The 24,598-nt window shown below is 38.5% G+C and overlaps 1 protein-coding gene across 2 annotated transcripts in view; it reads left to right on the forward strand.

Annotated features, from left to right (window-relative positions):
* Positions 1 to 24,598, forward strand: part of SARNP (SAP domain containing ribonucleoprotein) — a 47,107-nt gene that overhangs the window by 10,290 nt on the left and 12,219 nt on the right. For both annotated transcript variants that reach the window (XM_019742373.2, XM_019742372.2), the window contains exons 3-9: positions 375 to 421; positions 650 to 717; positions 4,433 to 4,484; positions 5,334 to 5,407; positions 5,870 to 5,898; positions 8,175 to 8,200; positions 10,084 to 10,152. In XM_019742373.2, the coding sequence (XP_019597932.2) occupies positions 375 to 421; positions 650 to 717; positions 4,433 to 4,484; positions 5,334 to 5,407; positions 5,870 to 5,898; positions 8,175 to 8,200; positions 10,084 to 10,152 (365 nt within the window). The remainder of the gene's footprint in view (positions 1 to 374; positions 422 to 649; positions 718 to 4,432; positions 4,485 to 5,333; positions 5,408 to 5,869; positions 5,899 to 8,174; positions 8,201 to 10,083; positions 10,153 to 24,598) is intronic.

Here is a 24,598-nt window from a genome sequence, read left to right on the forward strand (position 1 = left end):
GTGGTGTCCTTCCTTGGTTTTGAAAAATCTGCAATTTTTCTTATATTACTTTTGCTTCTGGGTTTTTTAAAGAAATCCTTCCCCACCACTAAATCTTAAATTTTTATTAATGTTATAGTTACTTTTTATTAATGTTACAGTATGACCTCATCACATTTAGTTCTTCAGTCGAGCTGGAGTTCAACTTTGTATTAATGTTAGGTGGAAAAAACAGTTTAATCTTCTCCATGGGGAGCAAAATTTATGAGCATCAGTTCTGCCTTCATTATTGTATTTTATTTTGGGAAAGCAAAATGATTACAATTTTAGCCTAAGTACAGTGATCAAGATGGTTTCGTAGCAGGGCTTGACCTGAATATTTTAATATTCTTTAGCTGAAGAGGAGGCAAATGAAGAAGATGTACTGGGAGATGAAACAGAGGTGAGTTGGAGAGAGTAAGGTTATCACTGGTCTGGCAGTGGGCCACTCACTACCTTGGCCACATTGCTTAATCTCAATCATTAGAGAACTTAAATACTAACTGATCAGGGGAGCATAGGGGGGAATGAAGATTCTGAAAGACTGGTTCATTTTGGAGTTCTTAATATTCTTCTGTTGACGGGTATTTCTCTTGATTTATGTTAACCATCTTGTTTCGTTTGGTTTTAGGAAGAAGAACCAAAGCCCATAGAACTGCCTGTCAAAGAGGAAGAACCCCCTGAAAAAACTGTTGATGTGTAAGTATCCCTTTTTTTATAATCTGAATACAGAGCAGATAGTTCTGGGTTTTGGGGGATTTAATGTTTCACTCTGTTTACCTTTTATGTGTTCCCATTGGCTTTTTCATTTCTCATTAGATCATACATTTTCAGAAGAGTCTACTGCATTTCATGTACATGGTCTCAGTGAAGCAAAATAGTGTGTCTCTGGGTTTTGTAATAAATAATTAGGCCAGGAGACTTCAAGCCCAAAGTTTAGGTCTTTTAGCCTTTGTTGTATCACTATAATAGATGATTGTCTTTTTTAAACTATTTTATTCTGTTATTAGTTTCTCAGTCTAGTTGTGTAGGACCAGCTCCTTGGCCCACGCTGGTGTTATGAGCCTTGCGCTCCCCCCAGCTGAGGCGGTTGATCACTGGTCGCTGGTCGACTGCTCACAGCAGCTCACGGCAGCTCTTGCCAGCTGCCAGCCACTCACGCTGGTTGCTGGCCACTCACGATGGCCATCGGCTGCTCCTAGCAGCACACGGTAGCACACAGCAGCCCGCAGCAGCATACTGCAGCCCACGGCAGCTCACGCCGACCTCTGGCTGCTCGCAGCCCAGCTCCCGGGAGAGCTGTTGTTCACAATCTTAGCTGTAGAGGGTGCAGCTCACTGGCCCATGTGGGAATCGAACCGGTGACCTCCTTGTTAGGCACACGGCACTCTGAGCCACCGGGCCGGCCCTGATTGTCTTTCTATATACTGTGTTTCCCCTAAAATAAGACCTAGCTGAACAATCAGCTCTAATGCATCTTTTGGAGTAAAAATTAATATAAAACCTGGTCTTATTTTACTATAAGACCAGGTATAATATAATATAATAATATAATATATATGTAATTAGTATAATTAATATAATACTGGATCTTATATTAATTTTTGCTCCAAAAGATACATTAGAGCTGATTGCCTGGCTAGGTTTTATTTTCGGGGAAATATGGTAGAGAATCAAAAAGCTTCTCTGCATATAAGGAATTTTGTAAGGGAGGAGGGTACTGAGCAGAGATTATGTCTCTCAAATAACACTATTCTCTATCCCTTTTTGATTTTACAGTGGAGAAAAGGAGAACAAAGTACTAAAGTGAAAAGTAGATCTTGATTTATTTAAACTGTCCCACAGAGTTATTAAAACATCTTTTATTTGGATCTCTTTCCATAAATGTCTCGCCATCTTATATTCTAGCACATTAAAAACAGTTGAATCTGTTTTAACATTTTTGTTCCTTATAGCTCTATTAATGCATTTAATTATAAAAGGCAATATATGGACTAGTAAAAAGTCAAACAGTACATACTAGAGTATATAAATTGAAAATTAAATACCCCTTGCTTTCATCCCATCTGGTTTCCTAGAAGTTTTCAGTATATTCTTTTGGAATATTTCATATGACACATGTACATGTGTACATACAGATACATATATACACACACTATGCATATTCTCAATTTTTTGATTTTCACTTCTGGAGATCTTTCTGTATCATATGATAATGTCTTTATTTAAATGTTAGTTACATATTAGGTAAGATTCTAAGTGTTATATATCCATTCAGTCCTCATATCAACCTATAAAATAGGGATAATTATCCTAGTAAGTGGTAGGTCTCTTTTTTAGCTTATTATGGGAAATTGTAAATATATATAAAAGTTATGAGAATAGTATAATAGACCCCCATGTGGCCATTACCCAGATTTAGATATTTAGTAGTTATCACCTTAGAACCTTTATTAGTAACAGCTAATAGTACTCCATTCTGTGGATGAACAGTAATTTCACTAGTTTCCTGTTGATGGACATTTAGGTTTTTTATAATAGCCAAAAATGTAGTGCTACATGTCCTTATGCAACTATTTTTATACTTAGGCAGTATATCCATAGGATAAATTCCTAGCAAGGGATTTGCTGCATTACAGGGGATGTGCATTTAATGTTTTATAAGATTTTGTTAAATATTACTGCTTTCTAAAGCCTTTTAGTAATCTTCCATCATAGGAGGTTTGTGTTTGGATATAATGCCTTGAGAAAATGGTTTGTGAGATAACTTTAAAAAAGAGATATTTTGGGGACTTCTGGGGCAAGATGGAAGATCAGGTAAATACAGTGATAATTGTGTGGATTAAAAATAATGAAGTTTGAAACTTGGTAGAAGTTCTTATCCTTAGAATATATGTAAAATGTGTAATTCTTTCATTTAGACGGCTTTGACTTTATTAATGAAGTTTCTAAACAGAGATAGTAATGGTTAGAGTAAAGTATATACAATAAAGATTCTGGGTCCCTGTAGTTTCGACAGTGTTTTGTATGTGACTGTGGGTAGGAGAGAAATTTCTCAGTGAAGAGAAGAAATTTCCCATGAGTCCCAGAATGTGATATGTTTTTATTTATTGTTTTAGCTTAATTGTGCCTGAGGGAGTTGGAACAGAGCAGAAGGAAGCTTCCTCTCTGGGGTTCCCTTTCTCCAATGAGGTGTGCTGCAGTGATTATGCTTCAAGATGGGAATGTGAAGGAAGTCATTAGTCTGGGGTTGGTAGAGAGGACTGCTTTCTTAATGGCATTGGACTTCAAGTAAAACATTAAACTTTAGTGTCCCTTTCTACCTGAACAAGACAGAACAGAACTTTAAAAGTCAGAATATTCAGGGATAGTTTAGATTCTTTGAGCATTCATAAGGGAATCCCCTTACTTTGTCTTTGGCTTGAAGTTCTCCAAAAATATACCTGTTTCTAGTTGGATTTTTTTTCCCTTTTTTCCCAGCTAAGGCAGTTAAATGTCGTAGGACTTAGTTATGGTCAGCAGGGGGCACCCATTGCTTATCTGTCAGTCCAGGGACCTCCAACAAAAGGATGGAGGAGAGAGTAAGTTCCTGTTCCAGAATTGCTTCCTCTGAAAATGCCATTAAACCATTACTACCTTTCAGGGCATCAAATGGGAAAAGTTTCTGGGATATTGGAACAAAAGCCGCCCATGTCTCTAAATGAGGGACCTTAATGAGACTGGCTATGACCCACAGTTTTATGGGAGTTGTTTGGTGGAGGTTAATGCTCTTCCATTTATCCTGGGTACTTCTGAACTTTGTCTCCCGCCCCTATGGTCCCCCTCTTTTGTTTTCTCTTAAGCCTTTTGACTAGTAACTTACTATGTTTTCCTAATTCAGACTCCCCTTAGCCTTTTTTCTTTCCACTCCCTTTGGCATTTTTATTTGTCCTACTTTGTTCCAGCTGGAACTACAGTCCCCATGGGAGAAATAGGAGATTTGTACAAGAAGGAAACCAGAGCTTGTAGAGCATTCATTAATTGTTTTTGTGATGAAATTGAGAGCTGGTATTTAAATGAGGGTTAGAGAAATAGTCATTAGTCCAGAAGTAAATTTAAAGTTCCTGAAAGTAAATCAAATGGTTTCTGGTATCCTTTGACTATTTCCCTTCAGCCCAATATATTCAACCAGACTTCTTTTCCAATAATTTTCTTATATTAGAGCAAAGTAGCTGAGTCTGTTATTTGAATTCTTATCAATAGATGACAGTTCAAAGACCTGAAGTTCTAAGGCGCTTCATGGTTTCTTTGGATTAAGGGGTGGCAGAGAGATATGGGACAGAGGACATGATTCACGTGAATTCTTATACAATTCTAAGGTTTTGATTTAGAATAGTAGTTTTCTAATTTGAAAAATCTCTTTTCTCTTTTCCAGGGCAGCAGAAAAGAAAGTGGTAAAAATTACATCTGAAATACCACAGACTGAGGTAGGTATTCTGCTCCCTAGTAGAAGAGCAAGCTCTTGATATATCTGTTTCTTACCCTTCATTCTATCTGAATCATCACTTTAAAAAAATATACTCATAGGCAGAAAAATCAGTATTGATACATTTTGATATTGATGTATATATTTACACTAACTACACTTGGGAAAATATTTGGGCTAGCGTAGTCACCTTTGAAGCCCTAGTCTTTTTGTATTAGTACTATGATCTTAGTGATAACTTTCTTTAAGATATTTACAAACTAGGACTAGAGTTTGGGAGGATTGTACCTTGGAAGAGATGAAAGGTAACAAGGGAAGATGTCACCCTTAAGTTATAACTTGCTGGCTGGTGAGACTGAAATTTCCCTGGATTCTGTCTTAGGATCTCTGAAACTAGGTTCCAGTTGAGATCTGTGTTCTTTTTTGTACCTTTAAAGTAAAGGTGGCCTAGGAGAACGCTGCCTCATTCCTCATTTCTAACCGAAAAAGTACCATTAGTATTGGAACCAAGCTGTTCCTTTGATCCCTTTTCAAAGGTCAACCAAACATAGCTTTTGTCTTCTTGGCTTCGTGCAGAATGTGGGTTTTATTTTATTTCTTCTCTTTTGTTTTTGAGGGCATGAATGTAATAATAGTCTTTTTGTGTTTGCTTTCTGGAAAGGGCTGTTGAGTTAAGCCCTAGGATGGATACAATCTGATATCTTCCAGGATTGTCAGTATTCTTGGTTTAGATTTTAAGAAATTACTTCTGATGTTCTAAAGACACAACCTCTGAACAGTTTTACTCTTAGAAGAAGGAAACCAGAAATTGAAATTTTCTTTTCCCCTTCTTTTGTCTGTTATCACGTAGAGAATGCAGAAGAGAGCTGAACGATTCAATGTACCTGTGAGCTTGGAGAGTAAGAAAGCTGCCCGGGCAGCTAGGTGAGTGTCCCCAGCCTTTTGGACCTCAGCTACTCGTAGTGATAGTATGAAGGTGAGGGGCTGTGATCCTAGGTTTTAAATATAATTGTTGATTTTACGTAGAATAGAAGGCTTACTGAAAAGAAACTCTGTTGGCACTATTCAGAACATCTCTTTTGATCTGGATGTAGTAACTATAGATAACTATTGTAGTAACTATTATGTTATCAAGCAGGGTTTTTGTAATAGGTGAAAATCAGGAACTGACTGCTACTCCCAGTTCTGATAAGGCTTCTTGTTAGCTTATTCTCTAGACTCTTGGTGAGAAAAAGAGTAAACGGAATTTCTCTTCATGGGGTTGTTAGAATTAGCTAATGATTGCAAGGCTTGAGATCACAAGCAAGAAGTGCCATATGTACACTTGACACGGAGACCAGGAGTGTGAACAGCTTCCTAAAATTTAGCTTGTTTTTCTTTCCACAGATTTGGTATTTCTTCAGTTCCATCCAAAGGTAAGAAATACAGAGACTCTTCTGAGAAAGTTATCTTTATATTCTTATTTTTCTGGCACAACAGATTTCATTTCTCCAAATTAAGATAAACTTATTAGCTCTATAAGCCTTTAAGAGGTTATAACTTTGCTTTAAGTAAAACTTTACTTAAGCCTTCCTGGGCAATTTAGAGAATTTACTGAAGTTTCTAGAATAGGAGGAAGTACCAGCATTTGTTTTCCTTTTCTTGGACGTCTTCAGAAAAGTTTCTAGTACCTTGCTTCTTATTCTGGTGTATCAAATCAGCACGTAATTACTATGTACCTGTCCAGTGTTATACTGCCTCATGTAGTGGTAAAGGGACAGAGTCTTCTTTACCTCAACAATCTTACTTCTAGGAATTTACAAGGAAATAATCTTGGATATGCTTAAAGACTTAGCCACAAGGATTATCACGCATTATTTATAGTGATCAGTAACTGGAAACGATGTAATATGCAATAGAGAATTCATTAAATAAATGTGTACCATAGTATAGTGGAAAACCATGCAGATGTTAAAAATGATATTGAAGAATATTTGTCAGAAAGATACTAAGTGAAAAAAAAAGTTCTAAAATTAGTAGTATGTTCCCATTTTAGTAATAAGAGTGGAAAAAAGATTAGAAGATTATATACTGGATTTTCATTAATACTTATTATCTATCTGATTAGTAGAATTTTGAATAACTTCTCTTAGCTTGTCTGTGTTTTAAAAATTTCTGCAGTGCATATGCATTTTGTAATAAATTAGGGGAAAAAAGTCCCTGTTCTTAGAGACTTAAAATTTAAATGTAGTCTCCTCATCCAATCTAGTTTTCCTAGTGACCTATCAGTAGTTTCGAGTATGTTAAGTAAATGTCCTCCAAAGATCTTGTAGTGTTTTGCTGTGCTTTTTAAAAGGCCAGCAAAATTCTGGCCACTATGACTGTGTGTTTTAGAAACAAGATATTTTCTGGCTTTTAGTTACTGCAATAGATATAATAGGATTGGTGATGGTACAACAAAAATTACTAAGACATAAAATGGTGCTATTTTAAGAACAGATGTTTAAATTAATCTGAAAAGGAAACCTGATTAATAAAATAATGTGTAGATAATATTTGCAGCTTTATTCATATAATTCTGATACCCTGGAACTATAGAGTAGCTCTTAAAAGAATAGAACATTTAAAAGGAATTAAAATTTTATGAGTGAGAACATAAAAACACCTAACAGTTCCTCCTAGCACATGGGTTATGGTGAAAGTTGAATACATATGTGAATGTTTACAGTAGGGAGTTAGGGAAGCAATTACAAGATTGAGATTACTTAAAATAAAATTCTGAAAAGTTTTAAGTAAATAATTATTGACTAGGTTACTACTTGTTTCTTAGTGGTAATTTCAGGACAGAACATTGTCTTTAAGAGGCCATTCATTTAAACTCTTTATAATAGCTCTGTTCTTTTGTCCAGATAAGATGGCTTTCTTTTTTTAACAGCTTTCAGATATAATTTATATACCATACAATTCATCCATTTAAAGTACATAATTCAGTTTATTTTTATATATTCACATGGTTGTGCAGCCATTGTAGCTTTTTTCTTCTTTTAGACAATTTTTGTCTAATTTTAGGATATATTCACTACCCCAAAAAGAAACCCTGTACTCATTAGCAGTTGTTCCCCAAGCAACCACTATTTTTTTTCTGTGTATATAAATTTGCCTTCTTATAAATGGAATCATACAATTCATGGTCTTTTGTGACTGGGTTCTTTCACTTAGCATAATGTATTCGGGGTTCATCCATGTTGTAGCATGTACCAGTACTTCATTTCTTTTTATTGTTGGATAATATTCCATTGTATAGATATGCCACATTTTATCCATTCATCAGTTGATGGACATTTGGGTTGTTTTCACTTTTTGGCTACTATGGGTAATATTGCTGTGAACATTCATATACAGGTTTTTCTATGGGTGTATGTTTTCATTTCTCTTGGGTATATACCTAGGTATGGAAGTGCTAAGTCATATGGTAAACTCTGTTTAACTTTTTGAGGAACTGCTAAACTGTTTCCAAAGCGTCTGCACCATTTTGTGTTCTCAATGAATGCAGATTTGATCTCTAGGTGCGATCTGCCTTTTCTTTCTCATCATAGCATAAAGGACATTTGTCCTATATACTATTTCTATGCTGTCTAATTTTATTTGAAGACTGTCAGCTTCCTTTATGACTTTTAAAAATACTAAATGAAACTTTTATTTGCTTTTTCAGGCCTGTCACCTGACACCAAGCCTATGGTAAGAAATCTTTTTTATACCTCGAGAGCCAAAGCTTAACTCTATACAGTTAGTTTTCAAGTTAGAGACTCCTCCTTCTCCCCAGATCAGAGGAAACTAAGATCATATGAGCTTGGTGACTTTTTGTTTTCAATACAGTGTTTTATGTCCTGAATAAAAAGAATTGTTTGAGGTACTGAGAGTCAGGAAAATTCCCACAACCTCAGAATCACTATAGACGTCTTCCTTCCCCTCATCTTGAAAAAAATGAATAGATTTTATTAGCTAGAGGACAATCATATAACTCTTTGTTTTGTGGTACTGGAATTTTAGGCCTTGTCCAATAGCTTTTAATAATGTGTGGTTCTTAATTACTACAAGAGGATCTGTGGAAGCAACTTATGAGTTCTATTTATAGATACTGGTATTTTTCAGAACTACCTAATAAATGTAAAATCAGAGAATCAAGATTAGAATAAGATGCTTCTGGGCCATTGTGACTAATAGGCATGTTTAGAAAATGGAAACAAATGCTGTGGTGAGCTATTTTCAGCTTTATGAAATCCTGCTCTTGGGGTTACAGTTTATCATTAGTAGTAGTAGTAATGAGAGTGTCTCAAATAGCCTTATGATAATAAGTCTTGATATAACAAGGCTTTCAGGAAAAAGGAAGGAAAAAAATTGAATTGGGTACTGGTGGTAGATTTGTCTTCTGAAGAAAGGAGAGCTGCAGTGATAGTTTCTCTTTGCTAGGAGACAGAGTTAAGAGCTACTAGCAGAGACTATGTATAGAAATTAATGATTTTGGACTGTGAATGGTAGACTTGCTTGGAGGTGATGATTTAGACGTTTGTTTGCTCTTTCAAGCAGTGTTTGTCCTACTTTGATCCTAAACCCTCCTTAGGCTCTTGCCACCTTTGATGAATGAAGGAGGCAGGGCTGAATCTTTCACTGCATTCCAGAAGAGGCCTTTTAATAATTAATGGCATGAATGGGTTCTGCTTAGTTTCCTAATTTGGCACATAGGGTATCTTTTATGTTGTAGGCTTATTTGAACACCTAGCTTTGGACCATAGTTTCTGCCTTGTGTATTTTTCTGTTTTGATTTTTTAGGTTTTTAAATTACATAGCTCATAGGAATTTCTGTATCCTGAAAACTTATCTAAATCTATGCCTGTAGTTTTAATCTGAAATGGTATAGTTTTAAATATGAAAAAAAAAAAGGTTTTTTTTGTCATTTTTTATTGGGCCATAACTTATTTCATGAAACAGTTGCCATTTTTTATAAATACATTTCAATATTGTTTTCCTAGAATTAGCTTCAAAGAAAATCAGTTTTCTCCTTTCATGTTATTCCTGAAAGGAAAATTTTATGAAGTTATTTTCAAAACAAGCAGTTAATAGAAATGAGAGACAAATTGTATATTCACATTGAAAACTATGTTTTTAATCAGGTACTTGACGGTAGCATGTATGTCATAGCATTCAATGTGAATGAAAATGGTGAACAATTACTAATTGTTCTTTTTCTCTCCTTTTTACCATTAAAAACTGTCATCTTCAGAGTAATGGCATATTCACATATCAGTCAATGACTTTTTCCATTGGGGAAACCTATTTCCATAAGATGACAATGTCTCTCCATTGTATAATATTAGTTTTAAAATTACTGTTACATTCACAATTATTAAATGATCTAGTTGGAAGAGGCTTTGGAGCATATCTAGTAATATCTTCTCTATAGCATGCTGACAATTGATAATCTAGCCTATGCTTGAACCGTTCTAGTGACAGCAAGTTTATTACGTTACAGCAGTGTCTTTTCACTTATGGACAACTCTAATTGCTAGGCTATTTTGATTTTTTAAAATACAGGGTTGTTTTGTTTTCCTGTGTTTTTGTAGGTTAACCTGGACAAGCTAAAAGAAAGAGCTCAAAGATTTGGTTTGAATGTCTCTTCAATCTCCAGAAAGGTAAAGTACTGTTTTTGCAACATTAGAGCAGCTTGGGGCCTACACAGGCTGAGAATATAGTACTTTGTTTCTCATAGTCCTTTGACTATCATCTCCTTGCTGAGTATTGATTACATTAGAAGAATTGCTTCAGGAAGCAAATTCCCCCCCCCCCCCCCCAGATTGTTTTCATAGCTTCTATTTAGGCTGTTAGAGCATGTTCTATATTTCTCTTGGTTAAGATGTTGAATTCAGTGTTGTTAAAACTTGTTACATCTGCTTTAACTTCTAATATAGGCATAATAGAAATTTAAAAATCAGGAGAAGATAGTCCTGTCTTTAGGTCAAAGGTACCTAGAAACAAAATTTGGAGGTTCTGTAGAGCAGAAAAGAGAAAATTATTTTGTTCTTTCTCGGCCCCTCTGCTAACTGATACTATTTAGTTTATTAAGCAAGATGACTGTTGCCACAATGCTGTGTGGGGTAATCAGTTCTACAGTGCGTTGTTGTGTTTGGGGTTTTGCTAGGTACAGTGGAGAAAATGCTAAAGATTCTATTTGTCTAGAGCAGGTAATCTTTTTTTCTTTGTATTGTGAGAATGACAGCATGTTTCTTGGTTGCTGAAGTGGTGGCAGGGTTCAGGGAAGAGTATTTCAAAGCAGAAAAACCATCATTTAAGAAAAGTCATTTCCCATTTTTGTACAGAAATATTTGACTTTCTGGAAATCCATTGGAAAAAGAATTGACCTCACAGTGGTTATGTTTTTGCTCAGGAAAAAACTAAACACTAAAAAGTAAACACTTATAGTGCCCTGTGGGACTCATAACCTTGCATAGAACTGTGCTTTGTCTTCCTTTCCTTTAGGTTACATTTTTTATATTTATCAGCAATATAACATCAGGTCTGTGTGCCGAGCTTGGTGCTGAAACCATAGGTGTTCAGTAGGAATATTTGCTGGTTTATGTGAAATTAAAATAGGAGTTGAGAGGTAGGCAAACTACGTGATTCTTAAACCACATGCAGCTTAATTGGGAAGAATTATAAACTCAAGAGTCATTTGTGTTTTTGCTAGATGGCCAAGGGAAAGGGTGCCTTGGATCTGTGGTCCTGGTTCTCATCTATCTCCTTTTGTATATAAGGGGTAGGTATCTGAGAATTGCAGCAATAATTTCACTCCTCTAGGGAGTTGTATGTGTTTGTGTGTTCCATCACAATTAACGAAAGTGAACATCCTATCTCCTACTACTTAGCTCATATGGACACATTCCAGAGAGGGGTTTGTCCCTCTGTACTGTCTACCTGAGTTATTTTGGTAGCATTTCATTACAGGGATATCATCCTTTCTCTTCCTTTCCCTAAAATCTTTCTCCATACTTGACCTCTTTTCATTTTTAGTCCATAGGAGGCTGAGTAAAACATGGAGATCCCTTAATTTTGTGACTTTGAGCAAAGTGTTATAAACTTCTTTGGTCCTCATCTATAAGAATGGAAGTAATACCTAAAAGCCATGATTGTGAAGAGTAAATAATTGTATATTCAAAATTACCTTAACACAGTGACACTTTGACCTACAATAAATATTAGTTTTCTTCCTTTCTTAGTTCAGTTCTGTTGGCCAAATGGCTTTACGACTTTAATTGAGTCAGTTAACTTCCTGTGTTTTAGTTGATCATAGGTAAGATTTCAGTTCTCATTTTAAATCTCTGAAGGATTGTAATCAGATAATGGTAATTGGCAGAACTCTGACTATATGAGCTCTGTTCTCTAATAGCATTCTTCATTGTCATACTTTGTTTTAGAATAGTGTTTCTCAAATTCTGTGGCAAAAGACTAGTTTTTTTTAAAAAAAACTAGTTTTTTAACTTTCCAATTCACTGCAGAGTGGTACTTTTGTAAAATAAAAATATCCCAGTAGTGTTAAATTACTCTGGAAGTTGCTAAACACTCTCAATCTCTGGACTTACTGCAGACTGGGAGCAGAACAGTTTGGGGACCAGCGCCAGGAGGCAGACCACATTTTGAGTGGCACTTTTCTAGAGTGTGTATGATTTCTTCCAGAGACCACTTTGATTGGAGGTTTGTGACTTTTTTGAGATGTCTTCTGTAGGTTCCATATACATTGATCATAAATCATGATTATCAGAATCATGCTCATTTTAACAGTTTGCTCTAATTTTCCCCATAAACCATTAAAATGTCCCAGAAATACTGTCATTTTGCTGTCTAAACCACCACTGTCCGGTAGAACTTCTTGTGATGGTGGAAATATTCTGTAGAATATGGTTCTATTGAATAATCTGTTATATAGTGGTGATTAGCTACATGTGGTGTGATCACTTGAGATATAGCTAGTGTAACTGAGGAACAGAACTGTGAAGGGCCTCGTGTGTATTGAACTACTCAAGTCTAGCTTATATCTCCCACACAGCTTTTCCACTTGTAGAAAGCATAGAAATCCTTTATCAGACTACATAAATTGGACCGCTGTTTTAGTAGCCCAGAATTTTTTAGTGCTCGCAGAATATAAGCAGTTTTAGACTGAATCTATAAAAGAGAAATTGGAGGAAAAGGAGTAAGATATAAAAGTCAGTGTTCTTTTTTTTTCAAGTAACTTATTTTCTAGAACTTAGTGTTCTAGATCCAAAGCCTGAAATTGCAATTGGATACACTCTCTGTGAGAGTTGCCTGGTTCAGTTTTATGTTTAACTGTTCTTTATCACTGGGGGTGATTTGTTACCTAGTAATTTGTTGGATGGCCAAGGTTAGTGACATGATTAAGTTTGTATTTATGGACCAGCCAGGTCAGCACACTTCTGTCCACCTCATTTTGGGATCCTGGGTTCTAGTATGGCATCCTCTTACGTAATTTGGTCAACTGTCTTTAAGTTACAGTTCTCTAGGCACAGATTTCATTCAGATATCCAGTTATGGAGGTTAGTCGGTAGTGCCTCTTCTTCATCCTAGTGTTCTCAAAAGGGCAATGAGAAACCTACCTCCTGTCATCTCCACTGCACAGGGTTTGTGTTTGCTTGATCCAGCTTAAGGCCCTGATTGCTTGCTGATTTCTCTTCAGTTGATTTTGCTGCAGACCAGTATACATGATAAAGAGAGAAAGGGTGGAAGAGGAAGTGAGCCGTGGATCACTAGTGTTTATGACTGATTTTTTGTTTAACTGTAACAATCTGACCATCTCTTCATATTTTAGATTTATAGCTTGAGCATATTACAGATTTGAGGATACCAAATCTGGGCTGTTCTTCCCAGGCTGACTTTTGTGTTACTGCTTATATATTTCAAGTTTTAGCTCCACCAGTATACTATACACATTAGATAGTACACAGAAATCTGACTTCTCGCCCCACCTCAGTCATCTTCCCTCTTCCCTCCCCCCCCAAGAAAGACCTGTCCGTTCATGTTTCTAGCTCACGTCCTAGTGAATAGAATCCTGTTGGTTTAGGATAATGGGAAGTGACAGAGCAAAGAATGGCACTGACATTTATAGACATTTTTTACACAAGAGGCTGTAAATTATCCCCTCCAACTCTTTGGACTATTTGAGGATAGAATGGCATGCCTTTTCTCATATGAGCCTCATGGTGACTGTGGGCTGAGAAACCTCCCACCCCTCAAACAAAACAAAACTCAGATGAATAGCCTCTGCTTGATTGGTTCTGATTGATCACCAGCTAGATTTTCAGTCTTGTGCTTGACTGGTTGTTGTGTTTTACTCTGTCAGTTAGTTCTCTATGCCTCCCAAGAGTAATGTTTGTGTTAGTCCTGTTGGTGAAAGACAGGGCTTCGCCTGGCACATAAGAAACTCATCTTTGATGTCGGCCAGTTTGCTCAGTTGGTTAGAGCGCAGTGCTCATAACACCAAGGTCGCCAGTTTGATTCCCACATGGGCCAGTGAGCTGCGCCCTCCACAACTAGATTGAAAATAACGACTTGACTTGGAGCTGATGGATCCTGGAAAAACACTATTCTCCAGTATTCTCCAATAAAATTAAAAAAAGAAGAAAAACTCATCTTTGAAAGGAATGAGATTGATAGAAGGAATAGATGGGAAGCCAGATTAGTTAATATATAATGGTCACAGGACACCAGTTTTGGTAAAAACTTAGATCTGGACCTAGAGTTATATATAGTGTTAAGTGATGTAGCTAATTTGAGTTGATTGATTTATTTTGTTTTCAAATATTGGCATATTTGGGAAAGTGAAACTTGATACTTTAGGAAGTTATAGGAAATCCAGCTAGGTGAGTATGAAAAACAAAAAGAAACAAGCCCAGCACTAAGCAGAAAACTATAGAGTGTGGTTTATATTCTTTTTCCTCCCTGGGAATGTGAGGGGTGTGTATTACTGCTTCTTGATTCTTTATTAGTAGTAGAAAATGTAAGCATCTTGTATCCCTATTGATCTTAATACATCTCTACTAGAATATTACTGGGTTTTCCCTACTTGTAGCTCTTCATGTAAGGAACTGTCCTAATGAGTTATCTTAAAGCCTATAAACCCTGAAGGCTGCTTTTCCCAGGTTTGTGATTATGGCCAGTTTTCTTCCCTGATAATTGTGGTCTTTGTTATTCAGTGTCAGAATATAAAAAGGTTGAAAACAAACTGTTTCTTCACTGACCATCATCTTTTTGAGGCTGGTAGCTAGAAAATTCTTGGGTGGCCGCAGTGATTAGTTTCATGAGCCTTTCGTATAATTATATATTTTTGCTCACCATTGGTTGGGGATGAACCACCTCAGAGTGAGAGAGATACTAGAACTACCTTGTTTTGAGGAGCTTGTTGTCACTAAAAAGTGTTGAGATATCAAAGAGGAAGCTGAGACAGTCAGTTCTAAGCACAGGAGGGCAGCAGTGTCTCCTAGCAGACAGCTTTCATTGTGCTAACTGATGGCAGGCTGCTCTCCATTCTCTCTCTTCTGGAAGGCCTGTTGGATTGTATCTAAATTCACGTCCACTATCTGAAGTAAATGAAGAAATATTTGTCCGTTTCTTCCCTTCAGGGTTTTGGTATAGAAATTAGTCCTTGGGATGTAGGGAGAAGGAAGTTCACACTATGGGTTTAGACGTTGGTTACCAGCCTTCTCAGAGAGCCTATGATTGGGGTTTGTTAGAGATTTTAGGAATGTGTGTGCGAACCTTTTCCAAAGGAAGAACCGTGGGGCCATGCAGAGGGCTTTGCCAGCACGGCACTGTAAGAACCCAAGGAACCATAAGCTGTGAAGAGGTGTTTGGTAGAATATTTTTTAAAGGGTTAGTGGTAGAAGATTCAGATTTCAGGATAAGTTGGGAAGGTAGCCTGCTGAGTAGGTCTGGGTTCTTTCGCATCCAAATATACTTAAGCAGCACCAAGGCCAAGTGCAATTCTCTATTCCCATTTCTCATAGGACCCCCATGAGACCAAGAAACATGCTAGTTAGTAGGATTGTGGATGGAAAAACTTCAGTGCGATCCTCTTAGTCATTGTATTTCATCGATCAAAGGCTTTTGGGGGAATTCTTCCCTCCCTTGCATCCTAGATTGTCATTTTTCCCAAAATGGTCACTCCATTTGAAAATTTGTATTCTCTTAACTTATATTAACCAACAAGAAAAGAAGATAAGAATTGGTTATATACCAGGGAGTAAAATGTGTACAAGTGGACACTTTGGTCAGTGTTGCTCAATCAGTAGTTCGCTGTAATCAGAAGTGTCTGGACGCTGATGGTAACCACTTTGAGCACCTCTTGTAATTGCAGGAGTCAAATGTGACTTGTATTCATCTTTTGTTATCAGTATATATTGAGCATTGCAATTTTAATACAATTTATTTCCTTTCTTAAAGTGTGCATACATTTTTTTGGCACCCTCTGTATATGGTAAGTTGAGATAGCAATTGAGGGTGGCTATCAGAGAGGGTGAATTTCAGGAAAAAGCCAAGACCCAATCCCACATAGTCTTCAGCATTTTTTGCAACATTTTCAGGCCCAACCAAAATTTAACTAGTCCTTTAAATCCCCTTCTAATTCATAATAATTTGAAAATAAATATTTGGCATTTTTTTCTGACTCCTCTTCTCCGAGATAAAAATAAACATACTGCTGTTTCTTCATCCGCTCATTGGAACAAACCTTGAGGGAGTGGTAAAGGAGCTGTTTAAAGAGGAAACAATGGGTAAAACTCTCTGACCTCAGTTTATCCCCTCATCTGGTTCTTCATTTGTCCCCGCTGAGGAACAGAACTTGTCTTTTGTCTGTAACACAAATACATCTTCACCTCCCTCCCTTCCAACTTCCCCCCCAACCCTCTCTTCTCACTCCCTTCTATTATGGTTCCAATCAATGATGTCATTATGTGTGCCATTCAATTGCTGTTGAACCACTTGGCTATAGGAATTTGGAAGAGCAAAGAGGCAGAATGGAATTTTTCTCTCTCTTGCCCAGGGCTCTTGAAAATGTATTCTAATTTTAACTAGAGAAATAGGAGTCAGGTTTTTCTTTGCTCAACAACTTCTGCTCTATCTACCACTATGCCCTAACCTTCAGACACACACTTTTTACTTAGCTGGGTATGAGGGATAATTGGATATGAAATGTTAAGAATGTAAATTGAATACTTTAAGAGGAAAAGCTTTACAAATTTGGGGAAGCAAGATGAAATTTTTGATGCTATGTCAGCATTTATGGCTGGTGTTGCCCTGTTTACTATAAATCTTTGAGAAGTTTCTGATAGAGGGTTATGCTTCCCTAAGGTACATGGTTGAGACTACTAGGAACTTGTACCTTTTCATTTTATTTTTCTCTCTCTTGATTTCATTCACTGAGCTTGAACCCAAAGAACTAGAGGTAAGAAAGTTTGTAGTCAGAAAAAAAACTCTTTTCTGTCTCCCCTTCTTGATATACCACCCCCACTAATGCCTTTGCATTCCTTCTTCTAACGTGTCAGAACTGATGACTTTGATAAAAAGCAAGTTTTATGTCTCTCTGTGTCCCCCGTATAGTCTTTGCTCCAAGAATAAACACAGCCTGGAAGAAGAGGGGAATGCTGGATTTTGTTGAGTCTGTTTTACTTTTAAATACCTTCAGCCAAGTTCTTGGGGTGAGATCATTCTTTGAGTGTCAGTTTTTTGTTTTTTTTCAAGAGCCAGTCTTTAGTACATAAGATGAATTATTTTCCAAACCCACCTGTAAATCACATTATATATGATTGTTTGTCTAGTTATATGTCCAGTTTTGAGGTGACCAATAGCCGGCTTGGCTTTTCTAAGCAGAGCAGTATCTCTTGGATCACTCCCAGATATACTCCTTGGGTGTGGTGAAATGTGAGCTAACTATCTGAATTCAGGTCTATCCATCCTTCAAAATCTGTATGGGAAGAAAAAGTGTGGGCTTTTGGTGGGGGGGATTATGATTACTTGGGGAAGGACTGGGAATTTTGGTATTCAAAGTCTCCTCATGATGAGAGAGCTGTAGCAGTACAGAAATGTTTAAGATATATTTTAATACTTGAGAACTCAAGTAACACTGTTCTTTTGTTTGACGTTGGTAAGGAGAGGTAATATTCTTTAAAAATGCATATGGGTTCAATTCCAGTGAGGTTTAATGATAGTTCATTTTCTTATGTACTCACCAAAATAGCAGAGTTGCTCTTCATGCCTGATGGTTGAAGCTGGTCAGTAAAATGCTGCAGTGTTTTGGAGCTGGAGGTGGGAATGTCGGGATGGGGACGAGGCAGGGCATCAGGTTGGGAATCATTTATAGGTCTATTCTTGGTGGTGATGTTTTCAAACAAAGGCCCTCTCTTTATTAAAATCTGAGGCCCTTGCTAAGATCTAGAAAATGTTACCTCCTTTCCTCCCCTCTCTTTCCTTTGCTACTCTTTTCTCACTTTTTTCCCCCCATTCTTCCACCTCCCCCCACCTTTGGTTCAAGCCGTTGTTTCTCAGTCTAGTTGTGTAGGACACAGCTACCTGGCCCACGCTGGTATTATGAGCTTTGCGCTGCCCCTCCCACCCCTCCGGCTGAGGTAGTCGGTCTCCAGTCGTCTGTTGGCTGCTCACAGCAGCTCTTTCTGGCTTCCAGCAACTCATGGCAGTACACAGTAGCCCACGGCAGCGGAGCAGCTCACGCCAACCTCCAGCTGTTCACCGCAGCCCAGCTCTAGGGAGAGCCGTTGTTCACAACCTTAGGTGTAGAGGGCGCAGCTCACTGGCCCATGTGGGAATCGAACCGGCGACCTCGGCGGTAAGAGCACAGCACTCCAACCACCTGAGCCACTGGGCCGGCCCCTTATTTCTCACTTTTTGAAAAATATTTTAACCAAGTCTTACCCTCTCATCTCCAGAGCAGATTTTTAGGACAGAAATAGAAATGTATTTTCAGGGTGTTCCACATTTGGAGTACATATCAAATACTGAATTTTTAAAATCCCTAGCAGTGAAGATGTGTTATTGAGAAGGAGATTGTGTTTGAAATGTTTGGTATCTGGATTTTAGCAAGTATTCATTGGGTGCGTTTATTGAGCTATGGAATAGAGAAGGCAGTTATAGAATTTTCACTGTCTTATTCATGCTTAGGTGTGAGATGGCTGAGGAGGAAAAGAAACTGGAAATGAACAGAGCTATAACATGAGAGGCTTTGTATGATGGCCCTCTTTAGTGCTCTAAATGAACAAGCAAAACACGAGCCTTAAAACAAAACATATCTGTTCTGTCTGTTCTTTATTGATATCCTCTCTCTTCCTCTTTATCAGTTCTGTAAAAATACCTTTGTGTGCTTGACCATAGTTGCCTCCCTCTTTTTCCCACATACCTGAGGTGTTCCCTGATCCTGTTTTGGCATGTTCTTCCTTTATTGAACTCTGGTTAAAAAGAGTCTTTCTGTTCCTCTGTTTAAATTCTAGGAAAGCAGCAAGACCGCTGTGCTCCTTAGAGCAGCTGTGACTCCTTCCTAACTTGCTTTTCCCCTTTACATCCCTGCAGCTGAGAGAATCCTGTTTGCAGGAATTATAAACTTTTGGGGAAGACCCCTGGTGCTTTGTGGGGGAAATTGGAATGGAGCAGCAGCCTTCTTTGGACTTGGTGAAAAGGATTTGTTTACATTTTGGTCTGTACTTTCTCAAAGCTATTTGTAGTCGTTCACACCTGCACATCAGGGTCACCAGGGGACCCTTTAAAAAATAATAGTCCCCTAAGCTCTTCCTTTTGAGATTCAGATTTATTAGGTTGATCTGCATTTTAAAATATTATAGGTGAGTGGCACTGGTTTGCTCAGTTGGTTAGAGCGCGGTGCTGGTAGCATCAAGGTTGCCAGTTTGATCCCCGCATGGTCCACTGTAAGCTGCACCCTCCTTTAAAAAATAAAAAATAAGATAAATTTAAAAATAAATAAAATAATATAGGTGAAAAGAATCTTTTCCTAGTGCTCATTCTAAATTTGTGAATGCTCCAGTAACCTGTCCTTCATTCTCCGTATATTTTAGCTAAGACAGTATTTACCTTTCCTCAAAAGTTTTTAGCTTTCATCTACTGACTTCTTGACATTTCTTCCAAGCTCTGCATTGCTTATTCTTTTTTTTTTTTTTTTTTAAAGATTTTATTGGGGAAGGGGAACAGGACTTTATTGGGGAACAGTGTATACTTCCAGGCCTTTTTTCCAAGTCAAGTTGTTGTCCTTTCAATCTTAGTTGTGGAGGGCGCCGTTCAGCTTCAAGTTGTTGTCCTTTCAGTCTTAGTTGTGGAGGGCGTAGCTCAGCTCCAGGTCCAGTTGCCATTTTCTAGTTGCAGGGGGCGCAGCCCATCATCCCTTGCGGGACTTGAGGAATTGAACTGGCAACCTTGTGGTTGAGAGGACGCGCTCCAACCAACTGAGCCATCCGGGAGCTCAGCAGCAGCTCAGCTCAAGGTGCCGTGTTCAATCTTAGTTGCAGGGGGCAGAGCCCACCATCCCTTGCAGGACTCGAGGAGTTGAACCGGCAACCTTGTGGTTGAGAGCCCACTGGCCCATGTGGGAATCGAACCGGCAGCCTTCGGAGTTAGGAGCATGGAGCTCTAACCGCCTGAGCCACCGGGCCGGCCCTGCATTGCTTATTCTTAAAAGCATCAGCTTTCTGGCTTTTAAGTGAGGGAAGTGGGGACTTTTAACAGAAACTTGGTTTCCGGGGGTCTCAAGTGTGAAGCCTTCATTCCTTCACCTGCCTTGCTTTGTCCTGCAGTCAGTTAGAGCAAGACTGAGACGACCTCCTCTGTGGGGTTGAAGAGGAGTGGAGGTTGGGGAAAGAGCTTGATTTGGACAAGAGAAAAGAAAACATGATGGGAGCTAGTGACTCAGAAGCGTGTTTGATTCTGAGCTGACTGGGTTTGGGGGCTTTAAATCCTGTGAAGATAGGAGGAGGTACAGTTTCTGGTAGTCTTTAGTCCTGGTGTAGCTTTAAAATTCTTGGCACCCTTTTGGCCCTAGAAAGTTGGTTCTGATCTCACAGCTGAAAGGTTGTTGAGAATAGGTAATATGGTTTTGGGAAGTGTATTACATGTATGTGTGTGGGAATGTTGGAGTGTCTCTATACTGTAAGTGCTAAGATGCCATACCCTTTGCTAGTCCAATCCTTCACCTTCAGTCCTTCTTTAGGCTCTGTGTGTTGGTTTCTAGGACCACCCCGTGTTCTGTGGTCTGGCTGTCATAAGGCTCAGGAGTAAACATGTACAGATGAATTTCAGAAACTGGGGCAGGGAGGTGACAGCTGTGTGTTTAAGTATTGAAGTGTTTCTGAGAGAAAAACCATCAGTTGCTGTCATTCACCCTGAGAGTGTGAAATTGGAAGCCCACTTACCCTGGAGTGTTTCATAACCTTTACCTCTGGGAAGTCAAGGCCATGTCATTATTAATCTACCATCGCCTGAAAGCCCCCAGGCTCTGCTTTTCATCTTGCCATCAGTCACGTGGCAGTAAGAGTCAGGAAAGGGAGCATAAGGCTCCCTCTTTTCCTTTTTGCTTGCCTCTTACCTTATATTCCCTTGGAAAATCAGATTGACCTGAGAACTATTAACATTTTAGTACAGTAATTCGTTTACAAAAGGGGGCAGCTTTTTTGGTTTTTTTTTGCAAAATGTGACCATCTTAGCTCACTTTTAGCCTCTCTTCCATCACTCCAGGGAAAAGACTTCTGAGAAAATAACTGTTACAGTGGGATAAGTAAAGTGGCAGGGTTTAGGTCCTGATAGGAATATATTACATGAGACTCTTACATTGAACAGTGTTGGTTGTGAACAGTAGCTCGGTCATTAAAATAGCTAACAGTAAAATGGCCAGCTCTACCTCGTAGCAAGCAGTACCTGAGCTTCCCTGAAATGCCTCTTCCTACTTGTAAGGATATCTGACTGAATTCTTTAGATTGGAATTTTTACTTCTTACCTGTGGTGTAAGGGGGAGTGATGAGTGAGTGAGCTTGTTGCACTGTCCAGGAAAAATGCTGGGCTTGGTTAATTCTTTCGGTCACCTCTAAGAATAGTGAGTATATTTCTTATTTGAATTCAGTAAATACTGTTGCTTTGTGTTTTGGGAATTACTGAGTTCAAATTCCCTAAATAAGCCTGGGTCACATTTGGGTCACTGTTTTGTTTCTTCTAGTTTCTCTTAATGATCCAGAGTGGTGTTCGTAATAAGGTTGAAGAAGGTGAATGCTTTGAAGAAACAGCCCGTGGGGTGCTAATTAAATCAAAGTGAACTCCTTGTGGCAGAGCAAATAACCCTAGAACACTAAGCTTGGAATAGTAGTATTTATTGTATTCAGGATAAAATTAGTTAAGTTTTGAAAAATGTTCTCTTGAATTTGAATCTTAAAGACACAAGTTTGGTTTGGAAGCTAACAAAAGTAGAACTCCATTTTGGGTAGAGAGCTTATCCTTGGTACTCTGCCATAAAAAGAGGCAGTCACTTTAGAAAGCATCTGTGATATTCAGGTTGCCAATTATTACAGCTGATGTTCCATTTGAGGTTTAATTCCTGGCTACAGTATATATGTATTGACAAGAGCCTTTAGTTTAAAAATTTTAGTTATAACTTGGTACCTCCTTCTGTCTTTTTCCATTCGGGCATTGAGGTATTTTTTCACAGGTTCCATTATATTTAGAGAGGAATAAGTTCTTAAGGGGACAGGAGCACCCCTGTAACTAATGGACTTCATCTTCTCTTCTAAGGTTCTACCTTAGGATCTCGGTGCTGGGTCTCCATCTCTCTGTATCTCAGGTCTCTCTTTCACCTCAATACTTCTGGCCTCTCCTTTCTAACAAACGTTTTCAAAACCACTTGCCAGAAAGAGGCCAGACATTTGGCTCCAAACTTTATAGCAGTCAATGGAAAGAGGAAAACAACAATTGTACTATTTACAGTTACTCACAGGGTTCAGAAGATATAAAGTAACAAGTTACTCAGCAAAAGCATAATTATTTTGGATCTGGGGACTGGAAAGAAAACTTCCCCATGGTACTCATAAAGCAGTAATGTGGTAAACAATGGCACACATCTTTACAGTAGCTCATTTGTGAATTCATAAACCCCATAAGGTTAAGGATCTTTGTCTTGTTCATCTCTCTATTCCCACAGTGATCAAAAATAGACGCTGAGTGGATATTTGAATGACTGGTGGATGAATGGATTAATTTTACAGTTTCAGTGTTATTGAAAATGTTGCTAGAAACTGATGTCATGTAATTCAGTGAAAGCAATTCTTCGGGGGCCTTTAGAGTACTTGGGGTTGAGCCCACAGAGTTAGAGATTGGATCCTTGCTCAATTCCCTCGGGTATTACCTTTTATAGGTATCTTTTTTTTTTGGTAATCATTCATTATTAGGGATAATGGAATCAGTACAGGCTGGCAGTGTAGATTATTTTAGGGTTCTAGAAGAAAAAAGATGGTAAATAGTACTTGATGGAGAGAGAAGACTGGTTTTGTCGGGTTACTGTTCTGCCACACTTATACCCTAAATCTAGTCATTTGTCCAGATACTCATTTGCCTTGCAGCTAAAGGGAATTTCCTTGTTGCCTTGGTAATGGGTCTGATTCCTACCAACTTTTGATGACTTTATATCTAATGTAGAAGGAGAATGAGTGGTGTTGTCAGCTTCAAAATTTTGTTGGTGGTCTCAGACTTTATTTCAAGGACCAGGAGGAATGTTGCAATAAAAACAATAGCTAATATTTATTGAACACCTATATGATAGTTCCTATGTACTGAGCACTTTCACACATGTAATTTGTATTCTTGCCTTGAATTTCTGTCTTTTCCCTCAGCAGGTATTATTTTCTTTATGTTGCTTGAGTATTTTGCTAATATGAAAGGGAAACAAGGAGAAAAGTGAATTTTGAAAAGTTGAAGATGTCTGAAGAGCCCAGTTTGGAACTATCTTATTCTATGATGGAAAATACAGTGCTAGTGATTCATGGGGGTGTTTGGCTTTATTAAATATACATCATGCTTTCTGTCCGGTGCTGCTGCTATAAGGGCTCTCTCCTCTTTTGTACAATTCTCTTTTTCATTCTTATCAATGAGCTTTTAAAACGAAAGGCAGTTATGGGGCGACATGAGGATTAGTATGTATGCTGAAATCATTGGCACCGGTCAGGTGGCTTGCTGTTTCCATCTTGAGTGACAGGGTGGGAGGAGTGAAGTGTGGGGATCAATCTGAACATCCAATGCCAGTGTTTAGTCAGTGAGGACAGGTTTCTCCTCTGATTTTGGATGCAAGTTGTATGTTTCATTTTCATTTGATAAGAAATAAGGGTGCTTCAGATTCCAGCACTATTCTTCCCACACAGGAGCATGCAGGGAAAGAAAAAAGATTTGTTTGTGGGAGGGAACTGGGGGAGGGATGAAGAAGGAAAGGAAAGGTTTGCAAATGGATCTGACACTAAGCTAAAGGGGTCAGTGCTGCCTGCAGATTCACAACCCCATTTGTGCACTTGAGCATGGCCTGGGGGAGCGTTGGCCTGATGAATGCAGAGAGAGATGCATTTTGATTGAGGTAATTTCCCTCAGATGGGTCTCCCCATCCCATGAATCAAAACCTGTCAGCAAGGAGCTAAAGATGGAGTGAAGTTTATTGTACGTTTGTTTCCATGCGACACCGTCACGCTAGAGGGGTCAAGTGAGAGAGATCATTAGAACTGTGTTGATTTACTGGGCCTGTTGTGCACTTTCCCTGCAGGGCCAGAAGGAAAGAGACTTTAGGAGGGGAGCTGAGGGGCACTGGGTGGGGAGGGAAGAGCAGGCATGTACCAGATAAATAAAACCCTCACTGGTCTCTGCGGGTGAGGGGTAGGCAGTCTGTTTGTAGGGAGTAGTGAGGACTGTATTGTCCCACCTCCCCCCCTTCCCCCAGCCCCTGGTAGATTTGGAGCAGATGCTCTGCCTAGATCTCCAGGAGAGGCACCAAAGGTCTGACTCAAAAGGAAGCTCATGGGGAAAGCTCTGATATTATCC

Source organism: Rhinolophus sinicus, linkage group LG02 (genome assembly GCF_036562045.2).
Source record: "Rhinolophus sinicus isolate RSC01 linkage group LG02, ASM3656204v1, whole genome shotgun sequence".
NCBI lineage: Eukaryota > Metazoa > Chordata > Mammalia > Chiroptera > Rhinolophidae > Rhinolophus > Rhinolophus sinicus.